This window comes from Juglans microcarpa x Juglans regia, chromosome 2D, assembly GCF_004785595.1.
Source record: "Juglans microcarpa x Juglans regia isolate MS1-56 chromosome 2D, Jm3101_v1.0, whole genome shotgun sequence".
Taxonomy (NCBI): Eukaryota; Viridiplantae; Streptophyta; class Magnoliopsida; order Fagales; family Juglandaceae; genus Juglans; species Juglans microcarpa x Juglans regia.
The window spans coordinates 20215978-20235656 of NC_054596.1; the positions used below are offsets into that span (position 1 = coordinate 20215978).

The 19679-nt window shown below is 37.9% G+C and overlaps 3 protein-coding genes across 3 annotated transcripts; 1 reads left to right on the plus strand and 2 right to left on the minus strand.

The window, feature by feature from the left end:
- The first annotated feature begins 892 nt into the window (after positions 1-892).
- LOC121251237 (pentatricopeptide repeat-containing protein At1g03540) lies at positions 893-3552 on the plus strand. Its single transcript, XM_041150600.1, has one exon. The coding sequence runs from the start codon at positions 1041-1043 to the stop codon at positions 2934-2936; it is 1896 nt and encodes a 631-aa protein (XP_041006534.1). The 5' UTR covers positions 893-1040; the 3' UTR covers positions 2937-3552.
- Positions 3553-4144: 592 nt separating this feature from the next.
- On the minus strand, positions 4145-7913 carry LOC121250782 (pentatricopeptide repeat-containing protein At1g73710). Its single transcript, XM_041149995.1, is given in 3 exon segments — positions 4145-4663; positions 4666-7515; positions 7637-7913. Coding segments are annotated over 2 exon segments (3102 nt in total). The 5' UTR covers positions 7511-7515; positions 7637-7913; the 3' UTR covers positions 4145-4406.
- Positions 7914-8606: 693 nt separating this feature from the next.
- Positions 8607-19211, minus strand: LOC121250294 (secretory carrier-associated membrane protein 1-like). The gene is made up of 13 exons (XM_041149384.1): positions 18964-19211; positions 18044-18109; positions 17144-17245; positions 16717-16779; positions 15384-15417; positions 15093-15215; positions 14058-14120; positions 13871-13964; positions 10418-10463; positions 10262-10329; positions 9743-9791; positions 9166-9231; positions 8607-9076 (listed from the first exon to the last, which is right to left on the minus strand). The coding sequence occupies exons 1-13, from the start codon at positions 19012-19014 to the stop codon at positions 8990-8992; spliced, it is 912 nt and encodes a 303-aa protein (XP_041005318.1). The 5' UTR covers positions 19015-19211; the 3' UTR covers positions 8607-8989.
- Between the last annotated feature and the right edge of the window lie 468 nt (positions 19212-19679).

Sequence of the window (19679 nt, forward strand, 5' to 3'; positions counted from 1 at the left end):
CTTCTACTTCGACTTCTTCTTCAACCTCTCGAAGGGGAGCTCCAGTGATGGGGTCTTCTCCAGCAAGTATATGTAAGACCTCCATTGTACAGTGAGAAATAAGAGGCTATGAGAGACTGTAAACAAGTATATTATAGTAAGTTTCTCCTCCCCAAATGACTGTAGACGTAGGCATCATGCAGAATCACATAAATCTCTGTGTTTCCATCTCTTACTTTCATTGCATTTTTTTTTCTATAGACCACCATGAATGTACGCACCGACACCATACAGTCGCACAGGACCACTGTCGGGAGCACCAAACCACACTAACTGAGGTCTGAATCATCTCAGTGGGCTGAAAACTACTATATCTCCTCTTCCGGGCTGTTGTGCGATTTTTCATGCATTAATAATGGCATCTTCACTGGGATTCGATTCACTTTCTAAGCTGAAGGTGGGAGAATGACGAGTTTCCGGTGCGCTAAATAATCTCCGAATGAACAAATAAAGCTTCCTCCAGATAAGTACTCCCAGCTTTCCTGCTCTTATTAAGACCTCAATTGTACAGTGAGAAATGAAAGACTATGAGAGACTGTAAACAAGCATATTATAGTGAATTTCTCCTCCCCAAACAACCGTAGATGTAGACATTATGCCGAACCACGTAAATCTATGTGTCTTAATCTCTTACTTTAATTGCATTTATTTTCTATAAACTACCATGGATGTATGTGCCAACACCATACGGCTGCACCAGACCACTACCAGGGGCACCAGACCGCACCGATTGAGGCCCAAATCATCTTAGCCAGTTGGGAACAAAGTTTTCTCCCCTTTCGGCCTATTATGCTATTTTTCATGCATTAACAATGTCCTCATTCAATTTCATGTGTTATCATCCTTTGAATTCTCTTTAAAAAAGTTAAAAGAGATTAACAATAAAAATGTGGTGGATAATAACCCTATAGATATACCCAACTAACTTTCCTAACAGTCAAATTTTCAAAAAACAGTTTACCGTCCCTTTTCCCTCACTCTTGCGATAATTTCTTTTGTTGATGAAGCTCTCCTTCTTCTTCAAACGGCATTGCAGCTCTCTCACTCCTCTCAATCCCAAAACCACATCGTTCAAAGAATCCCAAATCCTCTATCTGTGCAAGCTCGGAGCGCTTCCCGATGCGCTTCGACTCCTAAACTCCACAAATTACGGCGACATCTCGGTCAAACCAGTCCTGTATGCTTCACTCCTACAAACGTGTACTAAAGTACTTTCTTTCAACCATGGCCTCCAAATCCATGCCCATGTTGTTAAGTCCGGCCTCGAGACCGACCGTTTCGTCGGAAATAGCTTACTTGCTCTTTATTTTAAATTAGGTCGTGATTTTTCGGAGACTCGGAGAGTTTTTGATGGTCTATTTGTTAAGGATGTGATATCTTGGACCTCTATAATATCGGGGTATGTTCGGGCTGGAAAACCTTGGGACTCGCTTGAGTTTTTCTCGAAGATGTTGCAATTCGGGGTTGAGCCAAATGGGTTCACTATATCTGCAACGATCAAGGCCTGTTCAGAACTTGGATATTTGAGGCTCGGGAGGTGCTTTCATGGGATGGTTGTGAGATGTGGGTTTGATTCGAATTATGTCATTTCTAGTGCTTTGATTGACATGTATGGGAGGAACTATGAATCGGGAGATGCACACCTGCTATTTGATCAGTTGCCTGAACCGGATGCTATATGTTGGACGTCGCTTATTTCGGCATATACAAGAAATGATTTGTTTGTGGAGGCCATGAGTTTCTTTTATGCGATGCATAGAAATCATGGGCTGTCCCCTGATGAATTTACGTGTGGGACTGTTTTGACTGCTTGTGGTAATTTAGGGAGGTTAAAGCAAGGTAAAGAGCTGCATGCTAAGGTTATTACTTCTGGACTTTGTGGAAATGTGGTTGTTGAGAGCAGCCTTGTGGACATGTATGGAAAATGTGGGTCAGTAGATGAATCTCGGCTTGTTTTTGATAGGATGCCCAAAAGGAATTCAGTTTCTTGGTCTGCATTGCTTGGAGTATACTGTCAAAATTCAGACTTTGAATCTGTCATTAAACTATTTAGGGAAATGGAAGAGGTTGATCTTTACTGTTTTGGAACTGTCCTTCGTGCATGTGCAGGTTTGGCAGCAGTAAGACTAGGGAAAGAAGTACATTGCCAGTATATGAAAAGGGGTGGCTGGAGGGATGTCATTGTAGAATCAGCCTTAGTTGGTCTTTATGCTAAATGTGGTTGTATCAGTTTTGCATTTAGGATTTTCATGCAGATGCCAGTGAAAAATTTGATAACTTGGAACTCAATGATTTGTGGGTTTGCTCAAAATGGAAAAGGTGAGGAAGCTCTTAGAATTTTTTATGAGATGATTAAGGACGGAATAAAGCCTGATTACATTAGTTTTATTGGGGTTCTCTTTGCTTGTAGCCATACAGGTTTGGTTGATCAAGGAAGAAAATATTTTATCTTAATGACCGAGGAATATGGGATTAAAGCTGGAATTGAGCACTATAATTGCATGGTTGACCTTCTAGGCCGTGCTGGCCTACTTGAAGAAGCTGAAAATTTGATAGAGAATGCAGAATTTAAAAATGATTCATCTCTTTGGGCAGTACTTCTCGGTGCTTGCACTACATGTATGAACTCCATAACTGCAGAGCGCATTGCTAAGAAAATGATCGAATTGGAACCTGACTACCACTTGAGTTATGTTCTTCTAGCTAATGTTTACAGAGCAATAGGACGATGGAATGATGCCTTGGAGATTAGGAGGTTGATGGAAAATAGAGGGGTTAAAAAGATGGTAGGTAGGAGCTGGATTGAAAGTAACAGAAACTTGAGTTCTCATCTTGACGCGGGTAGTTTCATTATTCCTGGAAATAATAATTCTTCTAGTGCGGGGGAGTTTGTGTGATGGTAAGAAGAAATGAGGTTTTGTGTTTCATGTTCAAGGCTGATGGAATGGCCTTGATCAAACAGAAGGGATTTTCCTTTCACCTTCCCTCACAGAGTGCTATCGGATAAGCCAGAATAACACAAGATACGTGGAAGATGAAACTTGGTAACTATGGGAGCAATTGCAGACCTGCATGCTTAACTTTCTGCGGTGAGAAAAAAAGTAGGACGCTCATCTTTCGGTATTTTGAGAAGTTGGGATTATGGTGGGATTATGGCTTAATTTCTTCTGAATGGTTTAGTGAGCCTTTGAGACTAGAATTTCACATTCAATTCACTGTTAGATATATCTGGATGATCTTATTGTGAAACTCATGGAAGGACAAGACGCCGGTTAGCTGACTTTGTGGCATCTAAAACTACATCAGATTTAATCCTTCAATTTTGTCAATGAATCATCCATTTTTGTCTATTGCAATCAATGTCATTTTTTATATTTCTCATACAAGTTTAAATGCGTATTTGTATCTTTCATGCCCTTATTAATCAACAAAAATGTTCAAGTTTATTCTAATATCATTTTCTGGGGAAGGTGATGATATCATTACTTTTTCCATGATTCTTTGTACAGCCTGAATAGTGTTAAAATGCTGTGGTAAAAACGAAATCCTTTACCTGCCTATGAGGAAATAAATTTATCTTTGTGAACATCCTCTATATGTAAAAGCACACCTTGACAAAGTCGCGTAACTTCAAAGTTTCAGGGAAAATATAAATAAAAAGAAAAAACTGAAGAGATAGAGACTTCGATGGAGGAAAAGTTTTGAGGATATAGATTGTTGTTATGTTCGGGGTGGACAATATTAATTTCGCGTTTATTTGTCCATGTTTTTGTTTGTTTATTTCATAAGATTTTCAAGAACAGTGCGCTGTCCAACATTACTTACAATGTGGACTTCAAAATTGAAAGAACATTAATCGACATTGTAGAAACTATATCCTCGTGTTCCAGGAAGTCATGGGTTTTTGGCCCCACATGAATCATTCGCCTGTGGAGGTACTTTCTACTCACTCCAGGGTACTGCAGATTCTTAAGGGGTATGCCTAAAATCATCCTACATATATTTTTCACAGAAATGGCACAGGGATAGAAAGGATAGCATGATGATAATAACGTGAAGGTATGGGCAGGAAAAACAAAGGCATCAGAGCCGTTATTTAACAGCATTGCACAAGCAAGAGGAGAAGTGGCAAAACTTGGTATTTACATATTGCAAAGTTCATAAAGTTTTACAAGGGACTATCCCCAGATTTACATATCTCGTTCAAAAACAGAACCTTGTTCGATACAATCTTTCATCAATCCACTAACGTGCTATATTCCTTTTCTGAATATGAACACACAATCTTCAAAGTTTGCAAAATGCTGCTTCTGTACAGTGTCCACCAAAGGGAGCCTCCCACTTTGAACCTACAATAATTGTGGATTCTAAAGACCTGAATAAATTTCATCATATTCATCTATGGTTTCAGAATCAGATGCTTGTTGCAAGCCATCTGACTCATCTTCGGTTATAGACTCAGATGATAGTTGGGAGCCGGAAACAAACCTCATCTCTTGGTTAACCAAATTAGCAAGGTCATGTCTGTTGGCATTTTTATATGCATCAATTATCGCCTTAAACAAGGATTCACTGGGCTCAATCTCTCCAAATTTTAGTTGGCTGTAAATCCGGTTCACACCCCAAGCATACCAGCTTTTCCATAACAACCTACCAGATTTATAAATGTTACAAGGTCGGGTTCCAGGTCCTCATCCTGCATTTTCATGAATATGTTCAAAGCCTTGTCAATTTCCCCAAATACCCCATAAGCGTATATAGCAGCATTGTAGACAGAAGAATCAAGAACCACATCAGCTTTTGCTAAGATTTCGCAGGACTCAATTGCAAAAGCATGCATACCCACTAAAGAGAAAAGTGAGGTGATGACAGCTTGTCGAGCATAAGGTTTTCCTTCCTGGTAAGATAACTCTAGCTGTGTTACTGCTTCAATCGGAAAACCTCCCTTCTTCAATACAGTGAATAATACTTTAAAGGTCCCAGTATCGGGCAAGAGCTTCCGAGTTATCATCTCATGCAACAATTCACCACACTCACGTAACTGCCCATTAGTGGCATAACAAGCCATTACCTTATTATATGAAGTACAGTCCCTTAGTAAACCTGACTCTTTCATCTCCTCTGCAACATCAATAGCTTCATCGAACATGCCCAAGTTCTTGTAAAGGAACATCATCGTTGCAAATGAAACCCCATCTGCCCAACCCTTGTCCCTCAAATCTTCAAAAAGCAATTTGGCCTCGAAAACCATCCCTAAATCTGCATAGAGGTTGATCATACTGTTTGACGCGATGATATCTGGACCGCTCTCCAAATCCTTTATCCTCTCATAGATTGCTTTTGCTCCTTCCAGATTCCCCACCTTACCATAAGCCTTAATCAGGGATGTCAACACTACTTGATTTACCAAAATCCCAGATTCTTCCATCTGGCAGAAGTATTGTAGAGCATCTTCAACTCTACCAGACTCCGCAAATCCATTGATTAGAGATCCATACACCACTTCATTTGAAGGTACTCCTACTCTTACCATTTCTTGGTAGACACCAACAGCATCAGAAAGTTGTCCAAGACGAGCGTAGCATGCAATAACAGCAGAGAAGGTTGAACAATGAGGTTTCAAGGCCATTGCCTGCATTTCCGCTAACAGTTCCCTTGCTTGCTCCACGAGATCACCTCCAGCAAACATTTGAATGAGAGAATTATAGGTGCACTCGTCTGGCCATGTGCCATAATTTTTCATGTCCTTGAAGAGAGAGAGGGCCTTATCATAAAGCTTTGCCTTTCCATAAGCTTTGACCATGACATTGTATTCCAAAACGTCCTTCTTCTGTCCTATCAAATCTCTCTTACAAAAGAACACGGCCTCAGCTTCAGCCCAAAGACCCTTTTCAGCATAAGCATCTATAATTGCTCCACGCGTCTTTGATGACAACCCACCATTTGATTGACTCTTTTCAAAAGTGGATTTTGCCTGATCAAGCAATCCTTCATTGATATACATTTTAACAACACCAGGAATAGAATGCTCATCAACACGCAAGCCAGATCTCTCCATTTCCAAAAGCACGGTCTCCACATCTTGAACCATATTTCTCTCACATAATATATGAAGCACAGCTCTGTGTGTAACACTATCAGGGAAAAGGCCTACCTCTCTAATCTTCCTGTAACACTGGAGAGCTGCATCAATCTGCCCAGCATCAGCATACATAGAAAGAAAGATGTTAAAAGTTTTAGTGTCAGGACATATGCCCCTTTCTTCCATCTTAGTAAGCAAAAGTTCTGCCTCTGACAAATTTCCATGGCTTCCACAAGTAAAGATCATAGTGTTAAAAGTAATGGTATCCATTGCCACCCCAGACTTCAACATTTCAGCAAACACATCAGCTGCATCTTTAAGTCGCCCAGCCTTTCCATACAAATCAATCAAGGTGTTATATGTGGATGTAAGTCTTGGCTTCCGAACAGAATTCTCCACATCATAAGCACTCCTAACTTTTGGAGCAGAAATTCTCCCACCCGTCTTGAAAAGTTCAGTTGACAAAAAATGCTTAATACTAATAAGTGCAGAGCCCCCATCTACAGATTCAACTATAGAATCCAAATCAAGATCATCCAACTCAACCCGCCCAACACACCAATCTCTATAAAACCTATCAGCCCTATCAAACTCTTTTGCATCCTTTAACACCCGAACAACCGTATTCATCGTAACTTCATCCGGAAAAAGTCCCCTCTGTCTCATATGCTTAATCCACAAAAGCGATTCTTTCACAAGCCCAGCTTTCCCATACACATCGACGAGCATCCCATATGTATTATTCGTTGGCAAAATGCCCTTGTTTGCCATTTCAATCCAACAAAGCCTCAACTCATCCCATTTCTGAGCTCTACCCAATGCTCGAAGCACAACATTATAGTGAATTACATTGGGCACATACGCTTTCTGCGACTTGAACCATTCAAAAACCCTGATTACTCTTTCCCATCTGATCTGTTCTTTGAGAATAACAGTCTGTTCTTTTGGATTCAAATTCCCACCATAGGAATTAAGGGTCTTTTCGATGTCATTTTCAGAATCCAATGACCTTAAAATCGAAGGCAATACACCTCCATACTTCTTTTTCCTACCATTGAGTGAAGAACTTTGTGCTGGGGGAGCTAATGCTCTAGAATGGCACTGAAGCTTAAACCCCAGTAGAACCCTAGATACCCCCAGATTCTGTTGGTGGGCATGTGAACTTACCATAGTATCAAGGGCCTGGTGAGAGGGTACAACATGGTGCAAAGGGCGTTGCTGTCTTTTTGCTAAGCGAGGGTCGTGTACGTTAAACCCTAGAAAAGCCCTAGTTTTGAAAGGAGAATGAAGGTTTGGAAGCAGGCTTAGGTTATGCATCGAGTTGTGGAGACTTTCTTGAGTAAATTCTCTGGAGTTAGAACTGTAGCTGTAACTGTGGAGCAGCAGCATCTGGTCTTTTTTTTTTTTCTTTAAGGATTGGAGGTTATTCGCATGTATTGTGAGGTTTGGCTCTCAGAAGAAAAGGTAAGACAGGAGAAGATTGTTACAGTCGGGTATTTTTGAGTTTCTCGGCACCTGGAATCTTGTTTCTCAGTAACCAAGTATATGTACTAGGTTTGTCTTTTGAGGACTTTTACATTAAAAACCAGTTTGAAGTAAAGTGTCCGTTCCAATTTCATGTCCCTCGCGCAGATACAAATCTGTCTTCGCCCCGTCGCCGTCACAGCTCAGTTTTGAGACTCCCAAAAGTGGAAAAATCGAAGGGGAAAACGAAAAGGATTGTGGGTATTTTTGGAACGGAACTTCAATAGAGAGAATCTGATGCGCAGATTGTAGCTCGCTTCCAAATATTTTACGTTTACAATCTAATTTAGTTTTATTTTGAGTAAATGTATTCGCTATCTATTTTTTCGTCATTTTTTCATTATTTTATGATGTGACATTAGATAATAGGTTTACAAGTAAAATATAATAAATAATCTCTATCATCTAATACCACATCATAAGATGATGAGAATTGAAATGATGAGTAATATTAATCTTTTATTTTTGCCATGTCTTTGCAATTAAAATATTTTTCAAAAGTATATTTGTACTGTTAATATTCTGGTGATTCAATCATTTTGCGACAATGACGTCGTTCATCACTTGTTGATTCGGTATAAAAATTCGGCCTTTTGTCTTTTGAACATTATTTTCTTGTTAATTTTCTCGTCACAAAACAAGAGCTCATTGATTCGGTAGCAAATGTTATTTAATTTTGCTTAGTTGCTTTATGTTGGATGGGCTTTAAGTACTGATTTTAGAGGAAATGGTCACTATAAATTTGTTATCTGCTTTTAAATTCACTTCACGTGAACATGGATCAGCAAAACATTGTCGAGTACGTTTTCCCGAAGCTGTTTTTAAAATAAGTATTTAGCAAGTTTTTGTTCTTATTCCATCCCAAAACCTTTTTTTTTGGCAATACGCAAAATAGGCCCCATCGGATTTCATCCATGGTTCCCTTTTAAGTACAAGAAGTTAAACAGCAAGACAAGACTTGATATAATTTTTTTTTTTAATTAATAAGAATTTCATTAAGAAACGCAAAAGGGATAAACTAAATGTCTAATTCATTTGAGGTCCGTCAATGTCTGATAAGATGCAATGCTACCATGAACAAAATCTACTATCTCAATTTCCCAAATCAAAAGTACGTGGCAGAGGATGGTGGGTGAGGTGGGGATATCTCATCCCGCCGGACCCAAAGTGCAGCAGTAAATTCTAATTCATCCTATTTGTAACAAAATACAGAAGGAAAAGCACCCAGAGGTATTTCTGCAGAGCAGGCCGAAACGGGTGAGTGAACGAATCAAGAAATCAACTCTTCAGGCAAATCAGCCGAAATCCAATCACAAGTAGCATCTCAGTTCAATATGTGCCATGTTATAGTGCTGCCATCATGGTCCCTCTTGCCGCCTCGCGCCTCATCTCAGCAGCCTTGCCACTGCCCCGGAAATACATGTATACTTGCTGCAGGTTGGAACAAATAAGATAGCCTCAGAAACCAAAATGATGCTAACCCCAACTATAATGCGAGTTCGGGTCAAGAGTTGTTAAACCTGAATAACCCAGATACTTAGTAATGATTCTATGCAGAACAAGGCAAATCCAACAAGGTAGAATATCTGCAAGAACAAAAGCAAGGTCAGAAGTAACCATCAACATCAAACCATTAACATGCATACAGAACAGTTCACCTCCTTGTCCATTGTCCTCTTACAGTTGGCAACATTTAAAATTAGGCCTACTCTGCCTCACCAATAACATGACATCGACTAAGATAGTAATATTAAGGTATACTTTGTCAAAATTCATTATTCAAAGGGAAATGCTTGATCACCAAAAGAATTATAAGAAACTACCTTCCAGATTGACATGTTTTGATGTAATACATTAGGTTGTAAAACACTTGTAAAGTAAAATTAATGTGCCACATCAAGCCAAGTAAAGTAAATCTGACGTAAGGTAGTTTTTTGCAATTCTCCTTATAGACCTAGTACTTCTCTTATCCGAAAGACTATTACAGCCACTACTACGTAGCAGAAAAGAAATTTATTGTTGCTGAAGTAGATCCAAGTCATTATAGAATAACAAAAGTGTTTTTTGCTAAGTTGAATAACAAAATTTAAAACTTACCCCAACCAAGGCATGACCGCTTAACACGTCAATTGCAGGCAAAATACCTCTGTCCGCGGGAACACACCATACAAACATCAGCGTCAGAGTACAGAAGGAAATAATTGATTATGCACTAGGAGATACATTGAATTATACATGGCTAACTGTTTCGTAAGAAACATGATAAAACATAACCTCTGCTCCGCTCTTCCCAGGAAAAAAATTACTAAAAAGAAAATTTTGGTTACTAATATCAGCAAACAAACTGGTAAAACAGGTAAAAACAGTCGAGGAACTTCTGCCAATTTTTTAATCAACCAAAAAATCCTTTAATCATGCAAAGTACGCATATCGACAATCGTAAGCAGGAGATAATAATAGTAAGTCATTCCCCCACTTCATCCATATCTTTGTTACCTATTTGAAAAAGAACAAACCAATGGAAAAACTATAAACCTGCTACCTTTTTCTTACTTTAAAACCACCTACTATGCAGCATAAAAAGACCCTTGAATGTAACTGTAAAAGAAATCTTACGTGAGAGATTTCCCTTTGAAAATAATTGGAGGAGCAACTGCAGCAAAGATGCAGAAGGCAATATGTATCTGCACGGAGAAAAACAGAATTAAGAAATCTCAATACATCTTCTATGCAGAAAGGAATCTAAAGAACATAAATGATTAATGAACTTACCACATAAGACAAGAAAAACCAACCAAACTTCAGAGCACTATCAGTCCTGGAGATGGAACACAAATTTAGAAGAGAACATTGTAGGTCAGAACAAACAATACAAAATTTCATATAATCAAGGATGCAGCAGTCAAAGACAAAGAACCATCTGTGCTATTTATTTCAGTCACTTCCTGCTAAGTAAAGTGCTGTTGAATCACAATAGGATTGCTATAGAATTAAAAAGTACGACTAGAAATAACATCCCCAATGATATGAACCACCTACATTTTTTTTTTTTTTTATAAGTAAATATATATATATATCAAAAAGAGTAACCAAGTACACTGATGTATACAAGAGAACACCTTGCCCATAATAGAAAACCCCTAATAACCCAAAAAGCCCGTGAAAAACAATCCAAAATACACCAAGCCTGACCGCAACCCCTTGTTTCCCATCTTCACAATGCCCTCCCTTTAGACTTCCCTCTAGTTGAGCTACCACCCTTAGCGTCGTAGTTGATTGTCGAAAAAAGACACTGTAACTCCCTGCTTTTCTTGAAACTTGATTTGGTTTCAAGAGAGTGGCTTGCCTCGATCGCATTAATTAATTCTTTAAATTGGTCTTCACATCCTCCATGTGAAATTCCTACGAATTGCTGAATCTTGTTAACTTTAGGCAGAATCCAATCTGCTATTGGAGGAAGAGAGACCAAGGGAGCCACAATATCCCCAGACACAGTATCCAACTGCACTCCCGACTCTAGGCAAGGCACCAACGCCAAATCCATGTTCAAATCATGTACCTCCTCAACAACTCCATTGGTTATCTCCAATGGTATGACATCAAGTCCCTTCACCTCTGGTGACCCTTTATATGCAACTTCAGCGGGTCCCTTCACCAATGGTATAATACCATTTTCCTTCAACTCCGATGAGGGAGCCATAGTTTCTTCGGGTACAAAAGTCACCTGGGGCGAATGACATTCTATTACAGATGTCTCTACGCCGATACCCGACTAGAACCCACTTCAAATAACCCATACTTCCTTTTGACCCGCCATACTCTTATGGATCTGGTTATAGGAACAAGGCCGAATCCGATTTTCTGTTTTCCTTTATCTGAGTTTAAAGGATTCGAGCCTATCCTAGTCTTGTTCTTTACAACCCTGTTGCCTCCAGTTGAAAGCAGGTCTATTTTCATAGATAAAAAAGTTATCACTGCCTTCAATTCGACAAGTTGGGTTTCCATCTCCTTTAAAGAATTATGCATCGCGACAAGCTGGTTCTGAGGCGTGATCTGCAAACCACTTACATCATTCCCCTCACTATGAACCCCGAATCATGACCGGTCTTCAAAGCTGCCACATATGATCGTCTCACCACCGTGGATGTACTTGGGTCTTTATGATTCACCTCCAAGTTGTTATTCTCATTCTTCTTTTGGTTTTCCTTCTTTGACCCATCAGCAAAAAGCTGCAGCTCTGCATAATTCCGCAGCAAATTTCTCCTAACCCAGACCTTCATACCCTTCAGGAATGGCTACAACACTCCACCGGCCTCCTCCACCATATTCGGTGACAGTTAAAAACCTACCATGCTTATTTGAGCATCTTTGAGCTATGAATGTTCTGCTGCCTTCGCGCAAGTGTTTTGTGAAGTCCAAATTTTTTCCCGCTTGTAATACTACTTCTATCATAGCCGTCAACCATTATAGACCACTGCGACCCATCACTACAAATCTCCACACCCTTCTACTCCTCTCCACAATTTTTAATGACGATCTCCATGATTCTGGCAAAAGCTCAAAAGCCTTTGATTCCACCCAAAAGCGCACTAGCTGACCCATATTGATCAACCCTTCGACTTCAAATGCAGGGGCATCCCATGCTGAAATGCATCATTCTGTCGAGTAAAAGCAGTGCACGAAAGTGGCTGGAGTTATCAGGTTGGGAAAAACAGAGCCCAAAGGCGCACCAGGTTGGTAAAAACAGAACCCCTTAACTGAGATAACGGAGTCGCCGAAGTCCATCGAACACGTCTGTAATGATGGCTAATGAAAAGGCTCAGGTCGCGTGAAGTAAACGGAGGAAGTAACGGAAAAACAGCAGAATACTACCAGTCGCCAGCGAAGGACAAGCGTCAGATGCCTCACAATGGACATGTCACAACATCATGTCAATACATACATTAATACATCCAATATCAAAGTAAATGTCTATTATTCAACATTACATATTGACAACTTTTACAAGGCACCCTACAATATTAGCCTAAGTATTGATACTTGTACTAGTAGGCAACATCCCCTCTTTTTTGAGTACATGGACCATTTTGTTTTGGCTCTTCTCCATATTGTTACGTTATTCACCATGTACGAGGATCCCCACTTAGCGTTATGGCTGAATGGTTAAAGCGCCCAACTCATACTTGGCAACCAGGGTGGCATGTATGTAAGCAGACTCAACGCACATTGAAACGCTGATTATCGTGATTTATAGTACGGCAGTCTATTGTTTGTCAGCCTAGTGAATGAAAAAACTAAAATTGGGAACATGCTTTTTTGTATCTCACATTCTTTCTTCATTGACACACAAGGAGAAATATGGATAGATGTGAGGGGGAAGAGAGAGAGAGTTAAAAAAATTCCTTCCTGTGCCCATAAATGCATTACAAATGTTAACAGTAATAATTCATTCGTCCAGCATTCTAAACTAGCATGCATAGATGATGCTCCTGCATACGTCCTGAAATGCCAAGAAGAGTGGTGGAGTTTCTAGCAACTTGGAGAGGCATTCATAGTAACTCACAAATTGTAGCAATTTGAAAGATGATCCACACTTGTCTGTGTGGTGCCTTCGGAGGAAAAATAATGGAAGCTTTGAAGATCGCGAGTGGTCAATGGACGAGCTTAGAATGTTTTTCTTTAATAGTTTATTTCATCAGTTGATTGTAATAAATGACATAAATATTCATGAATTCCTTGTATTCCTAGCCCATCAAGCATAGGTGCTGCTCTTGTATACACCTGTGTAATTGACTGTGCCTATTTTCTATTATCAACAAAACTATTATTTACTGATAAAAAAAATACTTGGGCTCTTACCCATTCTTATGATGAATAAAATACTTTAAGCGTATTCTGTGTATGCTTCCTGTGTACTTGGACTATGCATTTTTCTACTAATAAAGTTTTTCTTTTACTTATAAAACAAAAAGTATTTGTCCAGCATTACTTTTCATGCATTAATCTCCCCAAGCATTTCACATTCTTTCCATACTTTCCCAAAATGTAAACTTCTCTGATAAGATGACATTTTGAAGCTCCAAACTGGTGGCACCCGTCCCAGCGAAATACATAACAATCAGAACTCAATATTTCGTGAGCCTCAAAAATAAGCCAGAAGTCTCACTTACAGATTTCCTAGTGGTGGGAAAAAAACAATTTAAGTCGAACAAGACAAAAGAGTACCTCATAGCACGATAAAGAGGGCGGTACCACAACACATAAGCTCCAGGAACCCCTGATATGAAGTATATGATAGCAAGAAACCAAATTGTCGGCCCTACAAGAGAAGACAAGCTCAAGAGAGAATCATCCAAGACTTTTATTTCTAAGAATTATGATTATTGGCCTGCAATAAAAATGCAAAACGGACCTTCGCCTTTTATCCAAGCCGTGGTAACTGCAACGATATTCCACAAAAGACACAAAACCAAACCTGCAAACATTACAAAGTTCATAAACTTGGTCAGTTTTTTACTTTTTTCTGAGGCGTGGTTAACGTAAAAAGAGAGCATTTTGACAATTTTTATCAAATCATTTTTTATATAAAAACATAGTTAAAAAAAATTAAGGCACTAAGATCTGCCCTAACCAACTGAAGAATACGAGGGAATACATCTTATTTTTTTTATAGGTATCCCAAAACAAAATTAATAGGGAATACATCTTATTTTAATACATCTTGATTCAACAAATCAGAAAATATCCCTTCATAATCAGAAAATTAATGACTATTCATAGAAATGTTTATCTCCAGGTATTATAGAAAACATGGCACTGCTTGTATTAGCAAAGCTACACTAAATGTTAGGAGATAGGGGCCTCCTGTTCTGTAGAATTTTAGAGTATGGTATTCAGCACTTACGGAATATCAAACTCATTTAAAGTTATTAGGATTTACACAGGCTATTTCACAATGCTACCAGATTCTTTAAATATAAGACTTAAAAAGGTCTTTAAACTGAAATTTTGATGCAGATAAATTCTAGCTCAAATAACAGCTTTTCACCTGGTAGAAAGAAAGTGGAAGATGGGATCATGGATTAAAGACCACCAGGCGTGGGGGTGTAAAGAAGAAAATGGAATCTGGATGGTATTCTCCTCGTTCATTATATGTACTGATAGGGTACCAATCTTCATCAGAAGGAACAAGGCAAATCTTCCTTTCCACAGGTTAAACTTTCAAGTAGTATACTCCAACAAGTGGTTTTACATCTTTTATAATAATAAGCTCGATTTTTTGTGTTTACCGAGAAATCTAGAACATTTTAACATCAAATTGAAGGCTAAAACTACGTCTTTTTGCAAAGAAAAGTGAGATGAGTATCTAAGATATGCCAGAAAGGAGTATACAGCTGTTGAAATGCTGAATCCAAATGCCAAGAGATAGGATCTTTAGCAAACATACCCAAATATGTTGTGAAGGCAACGTACTGAATTCTTTGTAGATGGACAGGTATTTCATTTGCAATGTCATGATGGATAATAGGAAAATATGGGGGCCAGTTTTTCTCCTCTATAACAATTCCAGCTGCAAAAAAAAAATAACTTTTTTGATAAGTAAATTTACATGGAAAATTGGCAAAGTAATATTTCTTACTTAGAAAAACAAAAGAAATAACTTTGATTTTAAATTTAGATGAAAAATTGGCAAAGTGCATCCATTGATCCTTTCAACTGCATGTGAAAAGTGGAATACCTCTTGCTATAGCATCTTCCCTCCGCTTTAATTCCTGCAAAGCATCATATGAGAGTTGATACGTTATTACCAAATAACTACAGCTTATTTATGCAAGCTCATGAAATTACCCAACTAATGAAGGCTGCACTCAACATATAAAGTATAAATTCATATTTAGGTTCAACAAAAAACACAGCAGAGTGAAACAAATTTATGTATAGACCATCATATGTATGTGTTTGTATATAACATGGAGATGGCAAATGATGTTAAGATAATATTTAAGGAGAAACAATAAAAGACAATGTTTTGAGTATAAGTATCTGATTGACCCAAGTGAGTTAATAAAGTAGTGGTCTATTATGTTCCTATGGGGGGGGGGGGGGGGGGGGGGGGGGGGGGGGGGGGGGGGGGGAAGCTTTTTTGGTGCCCCTCGGCGAAAGGGAAGTTCACAGTATGCTACTTCTACCAATCCATCTATAATGCAAACCCATTCACATGGAAGAGTTACAGAGTATTTAGAAGACAAAGGTCCCCTTAAAGGCATCCTTTTTTGTATGGACAGCTTCTTTAGGGAAGATTCTCACTACCGACAACCTAAGGAAACACTGAATCAGTCTTGGATTGGTGTTATTTGTGTAAAAAGAGCGGAGAATCCGTTGATCATCTACTAATATATTGTTAGATTGCCACAACTTTGTAGAATGACTTTTTTGCTAGGGTGGGTGTAGCTTGGGTGATGCCAAGAAGGGTAATCGACCTCTTAGCTTCATGTAGAAGTCTCCAAGGCCCTTCTCAAATTGCCACAATTTGGAAGATGGTTCCGATCTACCTATGGTGTGTCTTTGGAGCGAGAGGAAAGAGAAAAGCTTTGAAGATCGTAAGCAGTCATTGGATGAACTTTGAACTTGCTTTTTTAACACTTTGTTCCAATGGTCGATTGTAATTGATTTTAATAGCATGCCCATTCATGAATTTATTGTGTCACAAGAACATTACTCCTAGGCATTGCTCTTGTATATGACCCGTGTACTTGGGCTTTTGCCTATTCTTACGATCAATAAAATCTTCTTTACCGATCAAAAAAAAAAAAAAAATATCCTTCCCTGCCTGCAGTTACAATTAACATCCACTTTTCCTAGTAGAAAAGAATTGGCTAATACGCACACTTAAGTTAACACACCCGTAATGTTATAGGAACAAATAAGTTTTAGCTAATGTAATGAAGATACCAATTTTTGTTGTACCATTCATATAAAGAATGGTCTATAAATTTTGACTAAAAGCATCAGTTATGTAATCTACAAATCCATGTTCAGAAGCTAAAATATGTACTTGTAAGAGAAACTACCTGTTCTCTCCTTTTCAACTCAGTTTCTTTAGCCTGGAGTTCCTTCTCCTTTGATTTCAAATCCTGAGTTAAATGGGAAATAAATTCAAAAGAAAAAAAAAGGAAATATTTACTCAACCAGAACACTCAGATAGCCAGAGATTCTTTTTCTTTTTTCATAGGCAGCAAGACATACTTTCTAATTGAACATTTTGGGATTTGGATCTCCGGGGGTTCTTGACCAAACTCTTAAGGCCAAAAGTGAGAGATAGATAGGCACATAAAATGGACCCCACAGCATTTATAACTAGTCGAGTGAATTTCTCAGGCATCATTAAATGCTCAATAAATGCTATGGATCCCACCTCATGTGTCTATTTTTCTTTACTAGAGTTAGGTCAAGAACTCTAGAGGATCTCAATTCAACATTTTGAGCACTGCAATCTACCTTTGCATTATCAAGAGGAATATCAATTGTAGCACCACGGTCATAAGGTTCATGTGGGAGGGGTGAAAGCCTTGAAGTTGCAGGAGGAACACTTCCAGGATTCTAAAAATGTCAAGAGAATAATTTCATAAGAATCTATATGGAGTCAGTAAAACGTGAAGGCACAATCAACTCAATACAACATGATGATGCATGAATAGAAAATGACTGGTAAAAATCCCACAAAATATGACCATAACTCTTAAAGAATGCTCTCCCAAAAACTATAGCATGAAGCAAACAATCTAAACAGGTAATGCAGACAGTGTCACTGTCTAGAAAGATTAAGCATAAATAAACAAACAGAAGAACAAGAACCAAGTGTTGCTTAGGGTCTTACCAGTAACAGTTAGGGTACATCAGATAAGTTAAAATAAAAGAATTCAGATACCCTCTAAGTCTTCGTAAATGAATACATCAACAGCAGCTAACATCTTAGGTGCTCATGAATAAAGAGCTTCGATCTATAACAGCTTTGAAGTCTATTATGGCTTTGTTTAGGTCAGTCTGGTATTTTTTACAGGCCTCAATAGTTCACAATTCAATTCTACGACGTGAATATAAAAACTTCAATGAATCGATTCAAACAATGGAAACAGATTTCTTGAAACATAAAAATCAACATTTCCAATTCTTTAGTACTGGGAACTCATCAATCTAATAATCAATCCATCCATGCCTCTAGACCAAACACAGCAAAATATTCCAAAAACAATGAACAATGCTGCCTCTATGAAAATAATTCACACCAAAGATGCCTCTTCTGCATTACTTGACACCAAAAGAAAGAAAAAGAAACCAAAAAAATAAAAAGACTTTTGTTAAAGTAAAGGTATCAGGAAAGGAAGGGGGCAAACTTACTGGCATATAAAATGCACCTCCACCATAGTTTGATTGGCCTGATCCTTTCCCTCGACCTGCCGAATCCTATGATATCAAAAGAAGTTCACAGTCTCTGGGTCATATCAAAAGAGGAAGAAATACGGAAAACAAAGTGATGATATAAAGTACAGCCAAAGAGTACATGGAACATGAAAACTCTGTAACAATTAAGTAAGGCAAAATATTTTACCGTCTACGGGCCACCGGAACAATCTCCAAGGGTATTCAAAATAATGGGAGTATAAACATCTCAGTAGGCCATTCCCACTCCATGTAATCCCCATATTTTCTGCTATTAACTTCACGCATTTCAATTTGCTTAATTATAATAGTAAACATTCCGTCTGTCTTTCTTAGGCAAAGGCCAACGTCTCATGCACATGTCCGTGGACAGACTATAATATATTCTTAAACATTTTAAGTGATTGAGTACAAAATCATAAGTAACAAACAACATATCGCCATAGAGAAATTGGACAAGTAAATCATTTTAACCACTCAAACCATTTGAAAAATTAAAACAAATCTGAAAATAATAAACAAAGAAAAATGAAATCAGAAAACATAGCTCACAAGATCCAAAACAGTGCTTCTTCTCATTTTCTCGAATTTCTCGTCAACCAAATAGAGAGAGTTAAATTATTTACTTGTAAAAAAAAAAGTTAGATTATTGAAGAAGGAAAATACAGGTTAAAAATACTTACGCGAACCACATTGCGATTAAAGAATTCTAAAATTCTAACCCGCCATGGAAATGTAATACCAAAAGCAGATCTAACTACCATATCGAGATCAGCAATCCAACAACAAAAACCAACGAATCCATGGGCCCATTACATCCCCAGTTCCACAAATTCAAAAAACCAACCAAAATCTGTATGTGTGGGTGTAGAACTCACCGCGAAGGGATTGACCTCCTCGTCGAAAGGATTGGAATCGTAGCGACTCATTGTACGGGAACTGGAGATTAGAATTGAAACGAGACAAAAGCAACGAGATCTGAATAGGAGAAGTCAGGGTGTTTTGGGGGTTGATTAGTAAGAAGAATGAGAGCAAGGGAAATCGTTAGGAAGTACGGATTTCCTTGGGGTGTTTGTATTCTATGAAAATTAAAGCAGTAAAAAGGTTGTGAACGCATGTGGCGCGTGCATAATTATACAATAACGTAATTAAATATGTTATATTATAAAATTATTTTTATTATTATTATTTTTTTTTTTTTTGTACTTATTTTGTAAATTACGTTATGTTTTAGATTTTAGTTTTATAACAATCATTCATCAGACGATTCAGAACTTCTCAGTTAAGAAAACCGTTTTTCAATTAAAAACAATCGACTCTGCGTGGATTTTAAAAACAAAAGTCACTTATAATTATTACAATTTTTTAAAATTTACACAAAAGATATAATTAACAATTTAATTTTTTTAAATTTTAAAATAAAATTAATATTAAAATAATATTTTATTCAAATTTCAATAAAATATCTAATCTCATCTCATCTAAACTACTTAACCAAACGAGTTATTATTTTAAGTTTCAATCTTCTAATTATTTAAGAAAAATAACAAGTTTATAAATTTTTTACAATTATTTTACAGTTTTTTATGAAATA